The following is a 23,783-nucleotide window of genomic DNA, read 5'->3' as shown; positions in this document are numbered from 1 at the left end:
TTGTCTGAAATTAATATGGCTATTCCACCTTTCTTTTGATTAGTTATATTGATAGTCAGCATTTTTTATATTTTTCAGTTTTTACTTTTAACTTACGTGACTCTATTTGAAATGAGTTTTTTGGGCACCTAGGTGGCTCAGTCAGTTAGGCATCTGCCTTCGGCTCAGGTCATAATCTCAGGGTCCTGGGATCTAGCCCCGCATCTGGCTCCCTGCTCAGTGGGGAGTCTGCTTCTCTTTCTGCCTCTTCCCTTCCCCCCTGCTCTCATGCTCTCTCACACTCTTGCTCTCTCTCAAATAAATAAATAAAATCTTTAAAAAATAATAAAGTGAGTTTCTTATAGACAACATGGTTGGATGTTGTTTTTTATTCACTCTGACCATCTTCTGTCCTTATTTGGTGTACTGAGAACATTCATATTTAAAATGATTATTGGGTACAGTTGGATTAATATCTACCATATCTGTGTCTATTGTCTATTGGTTGCACTTGTTCAATGTTTCTTTTATTTTATTCCTTCTTTTTCTGCCTTTCCTGGATTTAATTGAGAATTTTATATAATTTCATTTTCTGTCTTTTTTTTAGAGTACTAATTATGTTTTTTTTTTCAATTTGGTAAGTGGTTGCACTAGAAATTGCAGTATGCATTTACAACTAATCTATCATTACTTCAAACAGTTATCTTTTAGATCAACTAAGTATAATTAAAAAAAAGATTTTGTTTTACTTGTATTTATTCCTTCTCTGATTTTCTTTCTTTCTTTATATAGATCTGAATTTCTGACTTATATTGCTTTCTTTCTTCTTGAAGTGCTTCTTTTAACATTTCTTGTAGAACAGGTCTACCAAAAATTAATTTCCTCAATTTTCTTTGAGAAAGTCTTTTATTTTTCCTTTATTTTTGAGGGATAATTTCATATCTGGATCATATCCTTCACTGTTGAAGGATAATTCTAATCTGGGTATAGAATTCTAGGTTGGTGGGATTTTCTTTCAATACTTTAAATATCTTGCTTCACTCTCTTCTTGCTTACATAGTTTCTGATGTACATATTAAACTTCTTATCCTTGTTCCTTTATAAATAAAGTGGGTTTTTTTTCCCCCATCTGGCTTTTTCAAGATTTTCTGTCTTTCATTTTCTATAGTTTGAATATGATATGACTAGATGTAGTTTTTGTTGTTTCTGTGATTTGATGTCTGTTCATTAATTTTGGAAATTTCTTAGACATTGTTACTCAGATATTTCTTCTGTGCCCTCTTTCTTCTCCCCCTGGTATTTATGCATATATTGCACCTTTTAAAATTGTTCCATGTTCTTGAATATTCTGTTCTAATTTTTTTTCACTCTTTTTATCTTTGTATTTCACTTTATTTCTCTTTGGAAAGTTTCTATTGGCATATCTTCAATCTCCTTGGTTCTTTTATTGGCCCTGTCTAGTCTACTGCTAAGCCTATCAAAGACATCCTTTATTTCTATTACAGTGTTTTTAATTTCTAGTATTTCCTTATGATTGTTTCTTAGAGTGTTCATTGCTCTGCTTATGTTACCCATCTGCTCTTGCATGTTGTCTACTTTTTCCTCTAGACCCCTTAATCGTGCTATTTTAAATTTCCTGTTGAAAGTTCCAAAGTCTGTATCGTACCTGAATCTGGTCCTGATGCTTTCCTTGTCTCTTCTGGATGTATTTTTTTCTTACCTTTTAGCTTGATTTGGAACTTTTTATTAAAAGCAAATGTGACATATGAGTAAAAAGAACCAATGTAAAAGAACTTTAGTATGAGACTGTGTTAATTTAGCTAAGAGTTGGACTCTGCTTAATATCTTCTGTAGCTATAGCTACCAGAATTTTCAGATTCCTTTACAATCCTTGTTTTTGTCTTCTCTTTTGTCTTTGGGCTTCCCTAGAAACTCCCTAAAAAAAAAAAAAGAAGATTTATCTTGAGAGAGAGTGTGAGTTCAGGCAGGGGCAGAGGGAGAGAGAGAATCTCAAGCAGAGTCCCCACTGAGGGCAGAGCCCAATGCAGGGCTGGACACAACTTGATCTAACAACCCTGAGTTCACGACCGTGAGATCACAACCTGAGCCAAAACCAAGAGTCAGACTCTTAACTGCCTGAGCTACCCAGGAGCCCCTAGGAACTCCTTTTGAAATAATGTATGTTTCTTGCAGCTTTTGCAGCTATCATCCACTCTACTTATCCTAGAATGGCTAATTTGGTGATAAATTGTGGGGGAGGGGGCATGCTCTACAGTCTTATGTTTAATTTTTTTTTTCTTACTGAGCCTGTAAGCTGTGACCTTTACAAGTGCTTTTCTCTCATCCCCTTAGGTGAGATCAACAAGGCTGGAAGATTCTACAGTTGGATTAATACCCTTCTCCCTAAGTGGGATAAAGCTATGGTAAAATCTTTGCTCTAATAAAGAATATTCAGGGTGTATTTCAAAATGGTTACTTTCTTCTACCCCCTTCTAGAGCCATAAAAGGACTTTTCTTGGCTCTTCTCTGTGAGAACCTGGTGGGTTCCTAAAGGTAAAATTGATGAAGTATGGGTGGGAGGTCCTGCTAAAAATACAGCTTCCAGGAGTTTCTCATTCTCACACTAGTCCTCAGTCAACCTACAGCAATTTGTCTTTAACGATTTTGTCTTTAACAATTACCATTTAAGTGTTCCTACCAGTTATTGGTTCTACTAGACCTCAGTAAGCTAATCTCAGCTGTGATTCTCTGTATTCTCCTGTCTCTGCAGATTTCAGGGTGGCAGTTTACCCCATGGCTTCAATTTTCTGATGGATCTAAGAAAAGTCATTACCTTTGAGCTCATTCTGGTTTTTCCCCTTTTTCTTATTGTGAGGACAGGAGTGACAACTTTCAAGTCCTTTATGTGGCAAGGCTGAAACTGGAAGACCATGTGTAGCTTTAATCTTTTCATTGACTGCCACCACAAATTATCTGCGCAGTGATCACAATAGGCTCTCACTCTGCTGGTCAAATTGAACTAAGGACTATTGATTAATGGGGGTAAAATGGAAGTAGCACCATTACATAGTACCCCAGTTTCTCCTCTTGAACAAGTGGGCCAAGACAGGGTATTGTTTTCATTTTCATTGGATTAGGTCAACTTGACCTTTGTCAAAATGGTCACATTTATTAACATTTGGTGTGCAACACATGATTCTACTTTGATCAAGTCCTGTGTGAGAGTGACAAAGAAGTAAGGGGAAAAATCATCTCTACTCCTCTTGGCATTAAAATGAGTTTCTTGATAGTTCCTAGAATATGTTTGGATCATAACAGGGGAGGTTTATTTCCTGGTGTGAGGAAAACCACCTATTTTATAATTACAAATACAGGAAATAAAAAAACTATAAGTTAGTTTCTTTCCTTTTTTTTTTTTTTAAAGATTTCATCCATTTGAGAGAGAGAGTGAGAGAGAGCGTGAGAGGAGAGAGGGTCAAAGGAGAAGCAGACTCCACACTGAGCAGGGAGCCCGATGCGGGACTCGATCCCAGAACTCCAGGATCATGACCTGAGCTGAAGGCAGTCGCCCAACCAACTGAGCCACCCAGGCACCCAAGTTAGTTTCTTTCTTAGAAATAATGATATATAAGTAAATTCTATATTTTTCCAGTTGCTGAGTCTGAAAACATTACCAAGAAAATAATATGTAGCCTTTTGTACTCTAGGCACATAGTTTGAGAATTTTCCTTGATATAAGTAAATATTCTATAAAATATGTTTTTATAATTGAAGTATAATTCAACTTCAGGTGATAAATTTTTTTTAAAGATTTATTTCTTTATTGTCAGAGAGAGAGCGCACACAAACGGGGAGTGGCAGGCAGAGGGAGAAGTGAGCTCCCCGCTGAGCAAGAAGCCCGATGCAGGACTTGATCCCAGGGCCCTGGGATCATGACCTGAGCCGAAGGCAGACATTTAACTGATTGAGCCACCCAGGTGCCCCCCCCACCTTCTTAAAGACTTATTTATACAGGTGATAAGTTTATCCTAAAAGGTTCTGATATCCCAGTAGTTATTTTAGGAAATTATAGCATTACTTATAATTAAAGTTAATAATCAGAGAAATACTCAAATTTGGGGCAGAAAGTGAGAAGAAAAGGAAAGAACAGGGAGAGAAAAACAGAACGAGAGACCCCATGCAGATGTTTTTGAAAATTGTGGATCACGGAACAAAGGTGAGATATGTAAAAATGGAAGCCTTAGTCTGGAATACATGAGATGCTGAGGTCACTTAACACAGGGTACACCTGGAGGGTGGAGGCTACCCACAGCAGAGGGCCAATATCAGGCTATTGCTTATGACCCAAGGATTAAGTAGAAGCCAAACCCCTAGAAAGGGGTCCTAAGCTAAGCCAGATGAATGTGACTGCTGAAGTGAGTACAAGGGGCCAGAGGACAAAAGAAACCATAACTAAATCCAAGTTTGCTTTTGACAGACCTTTTCCCAAATATGGCCTGGGGAGGTTAGTCAACTTCTTCATGCCTAAATCACTGTCAAAACTCAGGAGTTTGATGCCAGGCCTCAAAAATTAAAAAAGGGAAATCAGTCACTATAAAAATGATTTATGGGTCATAGTGAAGTCTGATGAGTCTCAGTCCCAGTAATTATGAATCAAAGAGAAGCAAAGTAATCACAGACTTCAGAAATTGTCAATGCTGCTGAAGACAGTGGTGACTACAGTGGAGATGTTGAGAAATTATCCAAGTTTAGACCATTCTGTGATACACATCAGAGTCCATTTTGCTGCTTCACTAAACATATGACACATTTTGTCGATCTATCTACTTGGTTCACCCACTTCTGTTGTTCAAACCGCTGAGGAAGGACAATGATCTACACTGGCCATGCTAAATAGTGCCCCAAAGAATATTAATAGTACCTACGCACTGTTGAAAGGGGTAAATATGATAATGCCTATAGAACATTTAGTGCAGGTCAGGAACATGTAATATCATTGCTATTATAAAAATGCTTAGGGTATTTAAAGGAGATATAATTGTCTCCATTTTACAGATGAGGAAATTAGAGCTCAGGAAGATTAAGTTACCTCCTTAGTTCTGTAGGGCTAATTAGTGCCAGAATAAGGAGTCAAGTCCCCACATTCTTCTACCAGTTTTCCCACTTGCCTGCGGGGGCCATGGCACGATGGATAGAAGCAACTGTCTTCTCAAAGGCTGGGTGGGGTTGGGTTGTTCATCTCAAATTTGGGAGTGGAAAATAGGAAAATAGGTAAGAACTTGCCAGGAAACAGTCTCAGGGGTTGGGTTCAAGTCAGAGAATTCCAGGAAGGGGCACTTATTTAAATCTGATTGTCGAGGTCTCTGTTTTAATAAAATGTCATTTTAACAAAAATACAGCTAATAAATGCTAACTTTAGTAAAGTTGTTTTTCAACTTACTAAAATTCTTAGCACTTATAAAATAATCTAGTCTTGGAAATTATTATCCAAATCCATTTTCCACATAGGATGTTTTTGGCTTTGTAGGTAAGTAAAGTTGATATTTCTTTTTAAGTCATACTCTTGAAGAAAGAGATTGATTGTAAATAGAGGATGATCTCACTCAACAGCTGGGAGGATAGCATTTAGACTTTTGACACTTTAATCCAACCAGTACAACTCTCAGAAGGCACTCTCAAAAAAATAAAGCTAATAAACAGTTGAGGCATCTAAGATGGAGACTCTTCATATCACATAAAATCAAAACTGACTAATTCTCAAGAAGTTACTCAATGCAAAGAAGGAAATTGGAAGAGAACAGAACGTGGAGAAATTATTTTCAAACGTTGCCAATTAAGCATTCTAAGTTTGACTAAAATAGAAGATGATCAGTCTCAGAAGAATGCAAAAGAGGCCATGAACTCTGATTCTTAATCAGTAGACAAGCATTGAAAGGAAATAGCGCAAAGAAAGAATAGCTAAGAATATTAATTGCTTGGAAGAAGTATGTCCAAGGCTGATATGACCCACCAAAAGAGAACAGAATGAGGTATCTTCTTCTTGGTCCAAGGACAGAGACATTCTCACACATTGAATTCCTCCTGAAATAAATGATAATAGTGGAACCTTACCAAAAATCAAATTAAAATAGGTATTTGGCTGAATTTGAGCCGAAATCTGATATCCCATTTCAGCCAAATACTTTCATGAAATCTCTTGAGAGCCAAATGTTCTTTGAAGCCAGAAAGCCTATATTTTTGCAAATTATTAAAACTATCTATAAATGAGACGACCATATAATTTATCATCCAAACTGGATGATAAGTGAAAGAAGATGCTGCTGATAATAATGCCGGTACAATAGACACAAAGTCAGATGGTTCTGGACAAACCAGGACATATGATCACCTTGTATATAAGCCATTCTTGTGTAATAGATTATGGTGGTGGTCATAAAAATAGTAGTGAAAAGTATATAGGAGGATATGGTGATAACTGAAGTCAAAACTCTAGGATTATAGTTCACCAATTAGCTAAGATTTCATCTCAACAGGCGTTGAAGATATCCCTAACTAATTTATGTCAACATTTTCTAAAAATTAAAAATATTTAAATCATTATAACTTGAGTATACAGAATCCTGACATCACAATTATGCTACTTGCTTATTCCTTGGAGTAGAAATTAACTAGTAGGTTGTCCTTAGCTCTTATATGAACGTGCATTTGTATGCACACTTCTGCTGATTATGCGCTAGTGGGTTTTTCACTTTTGTCAATTTGGAGAGAGCAACAAAGGCCCCTTCAGGCCACTTTGATAGAAGAAATCTTCAAAAGAAGCATGTCTCTTTTTTTAAACTTTAGTTAAAAACAAACAAACAAACATTTTGTCCAGAGGGATCAATTAGCAAATTAAATGCAAATATATTTCTCTTTTTGAGAGTTTAGATGATGTTGATGATAACAATGATGACCACAAAGATGATGGAAGACTCTCCATATCCCTCCCACACCACCTATCCCTCCCCAACAACAACAACAAGAACACACACACACACACACATTTCCCATCTCGGTGTTTGGAACCACCACGCACCCACTTCCTGCTCAGCTCCACATAGGAATCATAACTGATATCTTCTCTTCACAAATTCCTCACATCTCATCTGTCAGCAAGCCTCTAGGTGCTACTCCTAAAGCACATCTTGAATGTGTCCACTTTTCTCCACTGATACTGTACCACAAGTCCGAGCCACTAGCCCTTGCTGCCACCCATTTTTCTGCCACCCACAGGCACAGTAATCTAAAAAATGTAAAGCATATCACTTGACTCCGTGTTGAAACTCTTCAGTGGCTTCCCATTGCACAAGAATAAACTAGCACTTTTTGTCATAGTTGACTAGGCCCTATATGAGCTCACCTCCGGCCTTTTTCTCCTCCCCTCACAATGATCCCACCTCACTGGCTTACTTCGTGTTCCCCGAGTCCCGCCCTTCCTGACTCAGGGCGCTGTCTCTAACACTTTCTTTAGCTTGTAACAGTCTGTGCTGAGCTCTTCTTAGGCTGGCACCTTCTTATCCTTCAAATCTCTGGTCATGGGACACCTTCTTAGGACTCCCATGACTACCTATCTTCCCACGGTTTATTTTCTATTCTATCTGGTAAATTATTTTCTAGAGCAATTATCATAATCCAACTGTTCTTATGTGTTTTTCTATGCCTTCCCCTTTCCTCAAACTGCATTGTAAGCATCCAAGGCAGAGGTTAACAAACTTTTGTTTCTGTAAAGAGACAGATAGTAAATATTTCAGGCTTTGTAGGACATATGGTCTTCCATTTTACATCTACTCTACCATTGTATAAAGGCAGCTATGGAAAATATTTAATCAATGGATGTGGCTGTGTTTATTCAGAAAACAGGCTTTTGGCTGTGTTGGTTCATGGGCCATAGGTTGCCCATCTTCTCTAGGTCCAGTACCTTACATGCATCATTCCCTCCCTTATCTTCAGTGCCTAGCACAAAGAAGGTACACAGGTTCGCAACCTTTCATCCTTACCAAACCATGGAAGGTGCGTATTATTTTCATTTTATAGATTAGCTCAGTGAGGTTTACTAATTCACCTAAACTCCCATAAATATTGTATTAGTCTCCTAGGGCTGCAATAACAAAGTACCACAAACTGCACACACGGCTTAAAACAACAGAAATTTATTCTCTCACAGTTATGGAGGCTAGAAGTCCAAAGCCAAGGTATTAGCAGGGCTATGCTTTCTCTGAAGTCTCTAGAGGAGAATCCTTCCTTGCCTCTTCTAGCTATTGGTGGCTCCTGGCATTCCTTGGTTTGGGGAAGCATCACCACTCCATTCTCTGCTTCTGTTTTCACATGGCCTTCCTCTCTCCGGGTCTCTTTGTGTCTTCATGTGGCCTCCTTCTTGTACATGTGTGCATTCTCTCCTCTTATAAGGACACTAGCCATTGGATTTAGGACTCATCCTAATAGAGTATGAACTCATTTTAGGTGATTTCATCTGTAAAGACCCATTTCCAAAAAAGGGCACATTCTGAGGTTCTGAATGAACATGAATTTTGGGGGGGGGAGACAGTACTAATACCACTACAATTATCAAATGGTAGAGTAAGGATTCGAACCTGACACCATTTCAATTATTTTCCACTTTGAGGTTATAATCTCAGCTATTAAGTTAAATTAACAGTTAACAGTGGTATCCAATTTTAGTTATTTTGAGAAACAATGATTTGAAACTATCAGTAGAAAGCTGAGCTAAGAAACTTACCTTAGAGGAGCTTTGTCTAAGTTATTATTTCTGACCATAATATTAGTGCTGTCCTTCAGCACATCTGATACATAGAGATTTAAGACATTTTCCAAAGATCTCATTGGTTAAGCATGGAGAATTACATTGGAATTTTCATGGTCTCTCTAGTTAACATCTTTACATACCATGCTTGTAAGTCAGGATTTTCCCCCAAAGCTTGTCTAAAGCATGTTTTCCCTATGAGGGGAGAAAATGCAGTTCTCTTACCGTCCAAATACATTTGGGAAATGCCAGGCAAAGCCAAGTAAAACAGATTTCTTTACTGTAGTAAATAATTGCTTCATCGCACATTTTATTTGTTAAGGTGGCTTGTGAATTCCTAAGAGGGAGGTATTGTGCATATTTTTCTAAGCTTATTGGACATTTTTGTAGAGTGCCTTCAGGAACTAATCATCTGTGCCACACACTTTTGTACAACTACTTTGGGTGTTTGCTTGCTTATCTAAGTGCAGATAAGTTCTACTATTCTGAAGGTAAATGTGTACAAATATACTTCTTTGGATTTTAGAAATTGGTTTTGAACCCCTCCGTAATGGATGAGATTCCTGACAGGAGAGACACTGATGGGTTGCACCATGGCACCTACTAATTTATTTGTCAATTCATTCAGTCCTTTATTCATTTATTTACTCACTGATTTCACATACACTTGTGGAGCCCAAGGAAGTAGCTATGAATGTAAAGATGATCAAAACCAGATGTCTTTTCATTAAGTCATCCAGATAATACACATCAATCACTATTTCCCGAAGTAATTCTAATAAATGGAAATCACTTGTATTGGACTGAATTGTCCCCCTAAAATTCATATGTTGAAGCCCTAATCCCTAGGACCTTAGAATGTAACTATACTTGGAGATAGGTCTTGAAAGAGGTTATTAAAATGAAATGAGGTCATAAGGGTAGGGCTCCCATCCTATAAGAATGATGTCCTTATAAGCAGAGGGAGAGAAACCAGGGATGGGCTTGCACAGAGAAGAGGCCATATGAGGACACAGCAAGAAAGTGCCCATCTACAAGCCAAGAAGAGGCCTCAGGAAAAATCAATCCTGCCAGCATTCTGATCTTGTATTTCTAGCCTCCAGAACTGTGAGAAAATAAATTTCTGTTGTTTAAGCCACCTAGTCTGTGGTGTTTTGTTACAGCAGCCCTGGCAAACAAAAATACCACTATTAATTGTTTTTTAGGCCCCTGCCTTCCAGAGCTTTATTCAGCTAGTTCTGACATCAGCTGAGGACTTAGAATTCCTCTATTTGTATTTTACAAGAATTTCAAGAGGACTGATTTGACTATAAACCTCTTGAGGACAAGGCCTTTGTCTGTTGCATCTCTACATTGACTAATAGGCATCTTATAGAGTATCATTCTCATCTCTAACTCCTCTCTGTACATTAATAATTGAGGGATGGCCTAATACAACTCTTGGAGAGAACAAGAAATGAGAACAAGAGAACTACAAAGTATTAGGCACATAGCTAGAGGCTTCAAATATATCTTTTCATTTACTATTTATCTTCTATTTAGAGGCAAATGTCTTTACCCCACTTTTCAGATGAGAAAACCAAGGTTCAGAGAGGATAAGTGATTTTACCAAAATCATAAAAACACTAGTAGAGCCAGAATTCAAACTCATTTTCCCCCCTTGAATATATGCTAGCCTGAGGAACATGAGTGAAATTTTTTTACAATGATGAAAAGCTGATTAGAATGTTTTCATCAATTGCTTAATTAGAGGAAAGAGGAAATCTGGCTAGGCATCAGCAATTATGAAAAAAACCTGGAAATTTTAGTGGACTTTATTTCAGCGACATCATCATAACTGACATGGTTACCTACAATCTAGGCCAATATTAAATTGTGCAAATAAAAATAATGATTATAAAGCACTTACTGAGTGCCAGATACTGTTCTTGGTTCTTTATATGTATTCTTGATATTGCTATTCAGGAAAGCTAGGGGGAAAACATGAGTGTATCCAAAGGCAGATAACCAGAATGATCAGACTTTGAAATTATGCTACATGATTACTGGTTGGATAAACTGGCAAAGTTTACTCTGAAAAAAAAATTAAAGATGACATCATAGCCATCTCAAATAGTTGAAAACTTTCAAGTAGAAGAGAGATTTAGACATAGAAATAGAATTAAGACATAGGGAGCCTTACATTACTAAGAGTATTCAAATAGGTGTATCAATGTAGAAGCAAACAAATGCATTCATGGGAGATCAAATAGTCAAACATAAACCCTTAAACGTGAAGATTTTGGATTTTTAGGATTCATAAACATCACCGTCTTTTTCTTCATTAACAAAGTTAGGCTTGGAGGAAAAAAATATATATGTTAGTGTTAGATCCTTTCTGGAACTAAAGAAAAAATTCTCCAGGAGAGAAATATATCAATCCTCTCATCACCATTTCTAAGAGAGACATTCACTAGGAAACTGTTGTTCAATTTGAACTCTTCTCTATATTGATTCCTTTATAATTATATTAACAAAATTCAGTCTTCCGGTTTCAAAACCTGTAACAATACGTGTTATGAAGGGACTGTCTGTTTATTTTTGCCTTTATCAGCAAAAGAAACTCATCCTTAATGCCTATCATTGGGCCAGGCATTGAGCAAAAGCTTCTTACAATAGGAAATGGTTGGGTGTTTTTCTTATCTGGGATCAGTGTTTCTTGAGAAGTACCCACAGTGGCTAAGGAGTGAGTACATGATGATAGTGAGCATCATTAGAGGAATTCAAGTAGATAATCCATTTGCAAGCACCAGAGAAGTGCGGTTATGCGATGCGATGGGGCTACCCAGAGCCCAAAATGACAAATTAAATAGTTGCTGGGTTGTGGGGCATCTTAAGGGGGAATTAGGATAAATCGCAGAATAGTCTTACTGAGGATGGGTCAAGAAAGGCACTGCATACAATGGACCCAGAAAATCCAAGCTGTCGGAGGGGTGTGTGTGTATTAAAATTATCTAAAAAAAAAAAAAAATCACATTGTTGTTGCTATGAACACTTGACTAGTACACGTGAAATATATTGTAGCAGGAAAAAAAAAATGCGTCCAGAGGGTGTTCCATCCTGCTGTTCAGAACATCGTGGGTGCTCAAATAATATTAACGCTCCAGGATGAAGATGGTAGCGAGGATGATGATGATTAATGCAATCCAAGGAAAAATAGGGCTGGGGAGGATGACACAGACGAGACACCAGGAAAGGGAGGATGACTCACGGGTGAGGGGTACCTGGGGATAGAGCAATGTGGCGTGCACGTTGGCGAGCGTGGGGGGAGAGGCTGGGGCACGCGTGGCTCCGACCTGGGGAGTGGGCGGGTGGGTGCCCGTGGGCGGAGCGGCTCCGGGACTGAGTGGCTGGCAGCTATGTCTGCGAGAGCAGCAGCATCACCCGGGAGCGAAGCCTCCGAGACTCCGCCTAACTGACACCCAAAACTCTCCCTCTCCCTCCCGCAGCCCCAAACTGGAGGCAGCCAAGCCTGCCAGCAGCCTCGGCGGCGGCGGCGGCGGCAACGGCAGCAGCGGCGGCGGCGGCGGCGGCCCCGGCCCCGGCCCCGGCCCCAGCCCCGCCCCCGCCCCGCGCGCCCAGCGCGCGACGCCCGGATCGGCCGAGCCTGGCGCGAGCCCTCGCCCCCTCGCCGCGCCCGCCGCGCCTCCGCCTGCCCGCCCCCGCCGGCCGAGGCTGGGCTGCGGGAGGCGGCCGGGCGGCCCCGAGCCTAGCTAGGGCGACCAAAACAAAGGCAGCATCCGGGACTGGGTGGATGCAAACAACCATGAAAGACTGGGTTCTCTCTCTCCCCGGCTCTGCTGCTGCCGCCGCCGCTGCTCCTCCTCCTCCTGCCGCCGCCAGGAGGGCTCCTCTGTGAGGGGAAGCAGGGGCGCAGCTGCTGGGCGTGAATCCGAAAGGTGAGAGCCAGGGAGCCAGAAGAGGGGGCGGGCAGGCCACGAAAATGTCCTCGGCCGTGGGGCCCCGCGGTCCTCGCCCACCCACGGTGCCTCCCCCCATGCAAGAGCTGCCCGACCTGAGCCACCTGACCGAGGAGGAGAGGAACATTATCATGGCAGTGATGGACCGGCAGAAGGAAGAGGAGGAAAAAGAAGAAGCCATGCTCAAGTAAGCCACCCCCAGCCGCGCCATCCGTGCCTCCGTGCCTCCATCGGTCCATTCACCACTCACTCACCCAATCCTCTCGGCTGAGTGTGGGGGAGGGGCGGGCGAGGGTGCTGGGTTGGGGGGCGGAGGCGCCCGCCTTGGGGCCAGGGGCGCTGGGCTTGAGCGGGGAAGAGATTAGGGGGACAGCAGGAAGGAGGGGATGCCACCGAGCGGGGATCCCAGGAGCCAGGAGAGGATGGGCTGCAGAGGAAGATTGGGTGGACAGGGACCACCTGAGGGTGGGGTATGCAGGAGCTGAGGAGAGCTGATGCCACCCAGGTGGAAGGGCCCTGGGCTGGGAACAGGTTAAGGGGCAGGGGATGAGTGGAAGAAAGGGGAGGTGGGATGAAGAGGTGCTGAGAACAGCTCCTCTTCTCATCTTGGAGTTGTTTAGGAGGTTGGGGTTACCCCAGTGAAGGGTGCCAGTATTTATGTAAGAAAAAATGCTTATTTTAGTGTTCATTTTGGTACTCATTCATCTCCAGATCAAGGTTGGGTCTTTTTTTGGGCAGTTGCCATCTTTGGTAACCTGCCTACCCAGCTTCTCTTTAAGCTTTTAGTCACAGTCTTCTACACAGAATACCTGTGTGAAGACACATTCTCTTACCCATATACAATGCCATCGGCAATGCAAAGTTTTTAATAATGGGAGAAGCTGATGGGGACTCTGGCCCGAATAAACTAGAGGTTCCTCTTTACTGGTTTCCAAGAGACCTCTGGGGCCTGCTCAGTTCCTGGTGGAAGCAGTACAACAGGGGATCACATATTTGCACACATCCCCTTTTCTTTAAAGCCCGTCAGCCCTTCAAGGGCTCTCTGTCTAGTGCCCCATTTTCCTGTGTCTGGGCAGGGGATGGGGCTCGTTGCAGGTGGTGCAGGGGTGTGTGACAGCCTGGGCTGCTGCTTGTCATATTCTCAGACAGGACTGCTTACAAGGTGCTGGCATCCAGACTGGGTTTTCCTTGATCCTTAGCATCACCCACAGAGTGGAGCCGCAGGGGACTTCCACCCTGCCTTCCCCTGGGAGGTCTTCTCGTATTCAGGAAAGTTTTCAATTTGAGGGTGAAGGAATTTGGAGACCCTGATTGGGACTAATTCCTTGGTGTCTCCCGTTTAGCCCAGAAGGTGTATGTGGGGGCAGAGGATCGGCAGGAAGAGCCAAAGGGAACCTGTTGCATCTGGAGTTAGCTGAGAGCAAAGTAGGGGCAGGGAGGGAACAGGGGTGACACACAGGCACAGAACACACCCACCAGGGCCTCCCCCGCCACCCTGAAGGATTGCCTCCTGAAGAGAAGATGCTGCCACTGGAGCTTTCTTCTGCTTCCTCTCAGTGCAGCAGTGCCTGGAAGGAGAGGAAGGGAGGGAGGCAGCATTCACAGACTGATGGGTCCCCACCAGTGTAACTGCCACCCAAATGGGAGAGGGGGATGTTGAGCAAGCGCTGTGGGTGCTGGGTCACAGCAAAAGAGTAGAAATCCGGTCATTCTTGCCCTTTGGTTGTAGACTCAGGAAGAGTCCATTAACTCGGAAGGCCAGCGCTGGCCTCATTCTATAAGGAGCAGCAGGTTTCTGGATTCCCTGCTCCTTCTCATCCAAAAAACAAATACTTGAAGGCTGCCGGCTTGAGGGAGGCAGAACCCTCGTAATCTGCTGCCTGTCCCTAGTGCAACAGTCACATCCCTGGTGCTGCAGGCTTCCCCTCTTCTGACACTGGAAGTAATGGATTGTGTCTGATGGTGCTGCTGTCTGTGTGTCTGGTTGTCAGTCCGTCTGTCCTCACTGGTTGCAGTCCCTGCCCCCTGTCCTGGACACCTTTTATGCTGGTCAGGATTTACAGGTTGCTCCCGTTCCTTCTGGTGCTCCCTGCAGACAGCAGGTGGATGGAGGCCTCCAGCAGCCAGTGGAACCCATGGCTGCCCCTTGACAGGGTCCGACTAGGCAGGGGAAGGCACAGTGCGAGTAGCGGCCATCACGCCCCTCCGTTGCTGTTTCAGGCCGGTGGAGAGCGAGAGATTTTAAGTGGGAGAGGGTGAGTTTTAGGACAGAATTCCAAATCTGCTAACTGCCTAAGGATAGCATGATAAGACTGTATGGGCTTCTGTGGACAAATAAAAATGAAGAACACCGTCCAACTGCTCATGTCTAAAACATCTTTCCCGCTGCTATTCCTGTGACTGCTTTGCACGAGCTTGCGGATACTGTTCCTTTATTGCAAGGATTCACAAAATATCGCAGGATGTGACGCTGTTATACAACAGCCCTCTATCATCCCAGACCTCTGCATTAACTTTATCAATCAGCCTCCTCTGTTAATGTCTTGGCCTTTTGTGCAGTGGCAGATTGGTGAGTGTTTTGGAATCCCGGTTTGCTGCCGTGTAAGCGTGTCATATTGTCTGCAATTAGAGGAACAGTGCCGTACTTTTTTCTAGAGGGCACTTTGTGTCTTAAAAACTGGTGATTGTAGAGGCTATTCAGATGACACATACATGTGGGAACTTAAGGACACAGTCATAAGTGGTGGCCTTTTCTCAACTTTGCATAAAAATAGATTGGAAAACATGATGCTTTTCACAGGGCTTTGAAGTATTTGTGAAATCAGAGATAAGTTTTTATGGTAATGCTTGGTCCATCATATCACATATCTGAGAAATTACTTTCACAACAGGCCCCACAGAGCTAAAGTTCTGGTCACAGCAGTTAGAGTTAAAGTTCACTTTTGTCATCACTGCAGAACCATCACCTTGAGCTACTTACTGTACGTGCTGTCTCTTCACAATGTGTACGAATGTGTAAGGCGTTAATAGAAGATAGAAAACTGATGCGTGAATATGGGAAAGATAAACAAATATAGATTAATGTATATTTGTGTAGTTTCATCAGCCTTGATTATAAATTACTACTTGAATTTGGTCTTGATAATATCTTTAAATATGTGTAAATGGAAAGAATAATCAAGCTAACTTATACCTCAAGATTTCAGAAAAATCTTACTCAAAATTATAAGTACTTAATCACAAAAATAATTCATTTTGTTGGCAAAGTGCACTAATTTTAAATACCATTGCCATATAACTAGAAATAGTTGACCCCTGCAAATAATCCTTAATGACTGATTTAATTATCTGCAAATCAGAGGTCTTTTCTTAATCTTAGTAGGGTTTTTGGTGTGTGTGTGTGTGTGTGTTCTGGAGGCTTTTTGAAATCTAACTTCCTCAATGAATACTCTTTCAAGTAACTGTCACCAGACACCATGAGCCAATATATTACATGAGTTGAAAACTGCATTATCTGAGACCTAAATCAGAGAAGATCTCATTAGATCTAAAATCTTATTCCTTTTATATAAAAGCTTCATAGAGAAAGGAGCCACAGAATAGTAAGGGAAGAGAAAAAATAGAGGCAGAGAGTTAAAGGGGTCTGAGGATGGGAATTGAGAACCATATTGAAATATTTAATAAAACTACTAACATTTATTGAGCATGTACCTCATGCTGGCCATTATTCTAAGTGGTCATTGAATCAAATGCCAAATAGTTGAACTATGCTCAAGTTTTAATACATGCCTATTTGGATTCTCACAACAGCCTGTGCAGGGGGTAAGTCAGGTCATATAATCCTCAAATCTTCATCCTAAACTCAGAGAATTCCAGTAATACCCTAAGCTAACTCACATTACATGGCCCAATCAGGATTCAAGCCCAGACCTTTTATTCTAAGTCCAAATATTTTCCCACACACTGCACTGTCCTTCTACCAAGAAAAAGCTTGCATTTCATCTACCTTTTCCTTAAATTAGTTTGTGCTCTTTCCTCAGTTTCAGAGAAGTGGTTTGGCAAAAGATTAGGTTGACTTAGATCAGCTGCTGATTATAGGAGGGCCTGGAGCTTCACTCACACTCTTAATAGAGTTTTCCTGTGGATTGAGGACAAGGGAATTTTCTCCAATTTGAAGAAAATAAAAAGCATCATTGTATGGTGGAAAGGCCATTAACTTTGAATCCAAGCACTTTGGGGTTCTAGTTCTAATTCTGACACTTATTGTGTAAATATGGGCAAGACAATTAAATGGGGATTCTGTGAGTTTCTATTTTACTTATAAATTCTGCAATTCTTGGTGTGAAATTGATTTATAAAAAGTGTTGGCTTTAGACTGCTCTCTCTTCTTTTTTTAATTTTTTTTTTATTATTATGTTCAGTTAGCCAGCATATTCTCCCTCTGTTCTTTGCGCTGACTTTTCACACATCCATAGTATCTACTTCCTTCATGAAAGGAGAAAGAAAGTTGAAGTAGAACTCTTATAACTTCAGCTTTTCTCTCTCCTTTTTCTCTTTCTAACCAATTATGCTATTGTGGCCTCAGCTGTATCCATAAGACTCAGTATGAAAGACCACAATTAGCAAATGGGAAGAGAAGGAAAAGTAGATGGGGCATTTGGGGAGGAGTGCAGATAGAGTCCCCATGGATGCAAGTATCATGTTTCCATTGGGTTTGCAAAGATTTTCATATCTTACACCTGAAAATATTATCTCATGTTGCTGAGGCAAGGATGGGTAAGAAGGAAAAGAAAGAAGGCAAATAGTATTGAGGAAACGCTGCTAAAACATGAGCTGGTGTCTACCATTTTTGAGATGTTGTGTGAAATAGAAAAGAAGGAAAAACTCACCATTTTACTTGGACGCTAGTCTCTTTTACACTACGTTTATGGATAGGGTTACATTTAGAGAAGGTTAATCCTGAGCTCTATTGAAGTTTTCTTCTTTCAACAAAAACTTATCTTAGTAAATGCATGTGCCCAGGACTGAATTCCCAAATGTTCCAGAGGAAATATGGAATAGGGAAGCCTTAAAAAATGAAAGACATGAGAAGCTATCAAAGAGAATGGAGGGAAAGAGACATAACTATTAGTTCACATTTTTGCTAACATGTCTTGACTTTCTTTTAACTTGTACGTATTCTTTCTTAACCAGAAGTGAGGGGGCACCACCGTTTAAATAAGGAGATTACCAAATTTGAAATAGAATTTGGAAACCAGTGTGGGCTCTGTGTGCTATTGCTGACGTGAATAGAAACACAACATCTTGGGAGTGTTATTTGCTCAAATTGTTAAGTGAGATGAATGATTTGTCTTAAACCTGTTCAGTAAGCTTCCTGGAAAGATATCAAATCGGAATTCCTGAAATAATATTATTCTCCCACACCTGGAACATACAGATGGATGGGGGCTGATGTATCATGGATTATAAAGTCCATTATATTGCATTTCATATATCTTTGTGGACAATTTTATATTTTTAAACACTTTTTACATTTTATTCTGTGATACGAGTTGGGTATTTCAGAGCTGGTCCTGCTAGCTGAAGTAAATTTTCCTAGGGCACACGGCAACTAGAGTTATAGAACCCAGAACCTATGTACATTGACTCCAAGTTGCTAGTCCTCTTGTAAATCTTTTTAAAAGTACATCAAGCAAAAAAAAAATGTAATAATAATGATAATAAAAGTATGTGAAGCTGTGGTATTATGGTCTGTTTCTCTGTTCTCTTTGGTGGGGGGGCTAAAATTTATTGTGTGCCTTCCATGTGTCAGACATGTGGCTGGATACTTTACATATTTCACTCTGCCCTGAGCTCACCTCTTGATAAGAAGTTCATCCTGTCAGTATTCTATTTGTTTTCTAGTATTAGTGAAATTCCCAGCACTAGCTAGATACCTTCCTGACCCTTTGCTTATGACATTTGATTCTGGCGTCCAGAGAATTAACCTAAAAGGGGGAAGAGAAGAATTTCTTATGGCTAATGGTGTTTTCGACCCTTTTCCAAGTCCACCTCTCTTCAGTCTCTAGATCTGGCCACAACTCCCTGGTTTATGCTGTGGGGCTTTTCTGATCTGTTGGCTCTTTTGCTCGTGGTGTTAATACCTTAGCATTTTCCCACCATTCTCCTCTACTGTGAGGTTACCTCTTCTCCCCATTATTGTTCTCAATTTTATTTGTTGGGTAGGCTATTTTGAACAAAGTGTCGTACAGTAGTCAATTCAACAGTAAGATCATTTTTTCAGGCATTGGGCTATTGGGGTAGAATAGAGAGTCCTTTGCTGAGAGTCTGATGTTGGTTTAGTTACTACCATTTTAAAACTGCCATGGTCAGAAGGGGAGGTGAGCATCAAATAGCTGGATGGAGCAGTGGACTAAATGCTGGTCTTAACACTACCACTTTCTATAGGTGTAACCTATCCGAGTCTCAGTTTCTTTATGTGTCAAATGGAATTGATAATGCCTGCCCTGCTAACTTAGGAGGAAGTGGAGAGTGGAAGCACCTTTAAACTTGAAATTGCTGTACCAAAGAAAGGTGCCATTATTATCTTTACTCTGGAGAACTGTAGAAGAATCTCAAGATTATCTTCTCCTATGGTTACTGCAGCTACTCGGGGTCCCATGGAGATGAGTTCTTAGAGAACAATCCATTCATTGTATCATGCTAACAGTACGGTGTGGCGAGGGCTGCAGCTACCAGTTGGAGAATTTGGTAAGGAGGCACAAGGTAAAATGAGCCCAGGGCTTGGTCTGAGGTGCTATTTACCTTCTTTACATTCTTCTTTCTTTCTTATTAAATATCTCATAAATGTCTTTAGTACAAAAAGCAATGTGGGCAAAATGATAATGTCTGAAATAGCTAAAAGGCAACCCTAATTCAAAAATGTGAAGAGAAATTAGGGTAATTTCCTCATCTTTTACTAGAAAAAGACCTATGATTTTTGTGCCACTGGATTTTATAAATTATTCATTTTCAGAATTGGCTGAATAAGGGGCCGTATACTTGTCAAGTTTCTCTATCATGTCAGTTTATTGTTGGGTAATGTAATAGATTATACGTGTTTCAGATTTTTTTAAGATTCTCCACTGGATGCTTTGGGTTTTCTGTATGCATATTCTCACACTCTTTCATCAAGTTTGTGTCCACTTACTTTGATCTAGGTCAGTTTTCTGTGAATGACAAGAGGGGAATATACTGTCTTGACTTTAGATTTTCTACCTCTGTTGCTATCTTGTGAAAACTTCCTGTATATGTGAATGTTTATTTAAAGAGAAAAATGGAGTTGTTTAAAAGGAAAGTGACTGTGTATGTTGGTTTGCCCAGGACAGTATCTATTTATGCCCCTCTCCTCTATGATTACAGAAAGTACCTCTTTTTCTCAATTTTGTGTTTCAATATGGACAATAAATTATAATGTCTTCTTCTTTATAAGTTTTGCTTCCCTGACCCATTATTCATTTAAAATTTAAGAAAGTCAAGCAATTAACATAAAATATATCTTACCAATAAATAATACAAGCAAGTTACAGACATATTATTTTGAAAATCATTGGTAAATGGAAGAATTTTTGCTGAGAAGGAGGTGTTATCTTTTATGGAGTCTCAGTGGAATGCTACCTTTTATGGCAAAATAGAATTAAAATTTCAAAACATTTTTCAAATAACAGTGACTATGAATTGCAACTGCATGCAGGGCTCTCTGAATGTTCTCCTTTGGGCCTTGCAAAGGAGCAGCCTGCAGTTTAGAGAAGACATTTAAATAGATTTTAGAATGCAACATTTTAATAATTCTTCTCAAGTTTAGATAGTAAAATAAGGTAATGTTATAGAAAGTAATTTCATACAAATTGAAAGTAATTAATGTGCTTAATGAGATATTAGCTATTTTAAAGAATTATAATGAACCAAACAGTTATCTTTATGTAATATAACAGGTAATACCTTGCTAGTGATTTACATAGTATTTAGTCTTTTTTGTGTGTGTTCCCTATCATTATACAGGTAATTATTGTTTGGAAGATGCCATTATATTTACATAGAGAAGATAAATGAATCAAAAACCAATGAAAGTATCTGCACTGTCATATGAATTTATCTTGCGCAGTTTACCTTCTTTTAATGGACACATGCATGTTCACAAATGGGAGCTAGGATAGTAGGAGTTATTGATGGGGCTTTCTGGCTGTATTTCCTACACTTTGTGTGGTCTATTTGATTAGCTACCCACTTGCATCCCTGTGCTCGAATATGATCAATATTTGAGCAGTATTCAAAGAGATTACTGATATTCTCAAGAATATCAGGTTATTTTAAAGTTGTAAGTAATCAGCGCACAAGCATCATGTGCCACATTATCGTTCTTGATGTTTAAATGTAACTCTTAACAAATGCCATGAGAAGCTCTTTATTTGAGTGGCTAGCTGTTTTGTTTTCAATTTATGGGGTTTTACCTTTTAGAAAAATTGGGCGGATGGTATATGAAATATCTAGGGAATGTTTAAATAAATTTATTAGGTTTCTTTAAATATAAGGTTATATATATATATATATATATATATGTATATGTATATATAACAGGTAATACCTTGCTAGTGATTTACATAGTATTTAGTCTTTTTTGTGTGATATATATGTATATATATATATATATCTCCACATTTAGAAGTTCTGTCCAGGTCAGAAAGATTACACAGTGTATTAGTAGAAAGAGATGAAAACAAAAGTAACCAAATAGCTTTTCCTTTTATATTTCATACAGCTTAGCAGATTTATCTTTCTTAGCTATCCTGTCTTCTAATATATTGGAGCTTAAGTCTTCTTTCCTAACCCTTTTTTTTGGGAGAAAAACTTGATATATTTTATGTCTTGGTTTCTGAAATAAAGGGAAATAGAAATGAGCTGGCTTATTTATTTGGGATATTAAAATTTTGGTAAGAGTAAAAATTGTAAAGAGATTCTACTTTGATATTCTTCATGACCATCATGACAATTGTCATAAAAACGTAATTTGGAAAAAATAAAATATAGTAAAGTCTTTTATGAATTAGGCTGGGTATTTCAATATAAAGATGTCTACATGCCCTAGGCCAAATCTAACCACCTAATCTATAGCAACCTGGAATAAAAACTTAATACTAGTTTGAAAGGATACTATTGTCTGAGTTTTGTTCCAGACACAGGCACTGAAAGGGATTGCATGGTATTTGGAGCTCCAAAGGCCTAAGCTGTAACAGTTACTACTGAGTAAAACTATGATTGATGATCTGTCAGGTGGCTCTCTATCTAGTCCCTGTCTTCCATAAAGGCAGCATAGTTTAAGGTTCTTGGAGGTCCACATGCAGAAAAAGAAAAAAACAAACAATTTATAATCCCAGGCCAAGTAGCAGATAATTTACCTGGTGAGGTAGTACAAATTTTAAAAAATACAATGTGTACTTTGGAAAAATGCTAAATAAGCCATACAAAATAGTTCAAAATGAGTGGTGATTATAATAGAAGCTGCAGGACTTTTTGAAGCTCTCTCTTGCCCTTCATTCTATAACTCCATTTCCTTCTGATTTGTCTTCTTCTTTCCTGTGTGTCCCTAATCAATCTTTTATTGAGTTGAGATATGGATGAGATATGGATTGAGAGTATTGGTCCTACTCTCAACCTTCTTACTCCCATTTTATGTGCAGTTTCTGGTCAGTCTCAAATACACTCATGGCTTCAATCATACTTATATTTTAATGATTTGCAAATATATCTTACTACCTTAGAATTTTCTACCAAATTCTGGATCCATGTACCTAACCATCTGTAAATATCTCTACCTGAATGTCCTTGGGAACTTCAAACCAATTGTGATCCAGGATAATGTCTTGACCTTCTGCCTAAACACAGTGCTTTTCTTATAATCCCTGTCTTTCTGGATGGCATCTCCAGGGCAACTCCTTATTCAATCCATTGTCAAATCTTTCCAATTCAATCTTCTTAGAGTCCTTTGAATTTCTCCTTTATTTTTCAATTGCATTGCTGTTACTTTAATGTAGACTGTCATCACTACTCACTGGGTTGCCTGCAATAACCTCTTAATTCATTTCCCTGCCACTGATCAGACCCCACCCCCCCAATCTCATTTTCACACTGTTGTCAGAGGAATCGTTTTAACATTCATTTAATCATGTCCCTTCGATAAAACCCCTGTGCTTTCAGTGTAAAGATTAAATTTCATAATCTGTGCTGTGCCTACTGTCTCCTTTTCACTGGTCCATGCACACCTTCCTGCCATAGCCTTACTGAACAGGATCTCAGAGTATCACCACTGCTTCACAACTTGGTGACTCCACCTGTGTTTTTCTGTCAGGAATTTCCTTCTCAATCTACCTAATTTTTACATAGCCTTTCAAATGAGTTCAAGTGACATCTCATCTGGTACATCTTCTCAGACTTACCAGATTAATTTTTGTATTTTTTCTCTGTGCCCATCTTTTTTATAACTTTTTTCACTCTACAGTCCCAGCTCAGTACAGCATATGTTCCCGAGAGCAGGATCATTCTTATTTGCCAGTGCCTGGCATGTAATAGGTGCCTGAATTTTTTAAACTGTGTGTATGAATGAATGAATAAACCCAGAGGACATGGAGTGGAAGAGTCACCTAAGGCTGCTGGATGGATTTATAGGTTATGAGTAGGTGGATGGAGTGGGAAGGTTATGCTAACCATGGGAATTCTATCAGCAAATTCTGAAAGCAAAAAATGAGCTGAGTGTTTTTGGCTATTGAGAGAACCACAGTTGGCCAGAACTTATGAGAAGAATATACTGGAATTTGGATATTACAGGGTGAAATTGAAATATAGTTTTCAGATGATCTGTTGTACTCTTAATTTATCATTAATGGCTTTTTGAAGGACAGCATTTTTAAAGTGTTTGAATGTCAGTGTGGGAGGATGTAAATAATACATTTTAAAAAGTAATTCTGTAGACAGACATGCTTAATGGAAACATTTCCTTTGATTTAAAACAT

At 39.8% G+C, this 23,783-nt stretch overlaps 1 protein-coding gene across 49 annotated transcripts in view; it reads left to right on the top strand.

Annotated features, from left to right (window-relative positions):
- Nucleotides 1-12,460: 12,460 nt before the first annotated feature.
- Nucleotides 12,461-23,783, top strand: part of RIMS1 (regulating synaptic membrane exocytosis 1) — a 490,044-nt gene continuing 478,721 nt past the window's right edge. For 32 of the 49 annotated variants that reach the window (XM_078055149.1, XM_078055110.1, XM_078055148.1 and 29 more), the window contains exon 1: nt 12,461-12,925. In XM_078055149.1, the coding sequence (XP_077911275.1) occupies nt 12,762-12,925 (164 nt within the window). In that variant the 5' untranslated portion in view covers nt 12,461-12,761. The remainder of the gene's footprint in view (nt 12,926-23,783) is intronic. The other 17 variants (XM_078055146.1, XM_078055132.1, XM_078055130.1 and 14 more) reach the window with 1 other exon arrangement.

The sequence above is a fragment of the Halichoerus grypus genome, chromosome 9 (assembly GCF_964656455.1).
Source record: "Halichoerus grypus chromosome 9, mHalGry1.hap1.1, whole genome shotgun sequence".
NCBI classification, from domain to species: Eukaryota; Metazoa; Chordata; class Mammalia; order Carnivora; family Phocidae; genus Halichoerus; species Halichoerus grypus.
The sequence above is the reverse complement of the archived record's forward strand: the minus strand, read 5'-3'. Positions and strand labels throughout refer to the sequence as shown.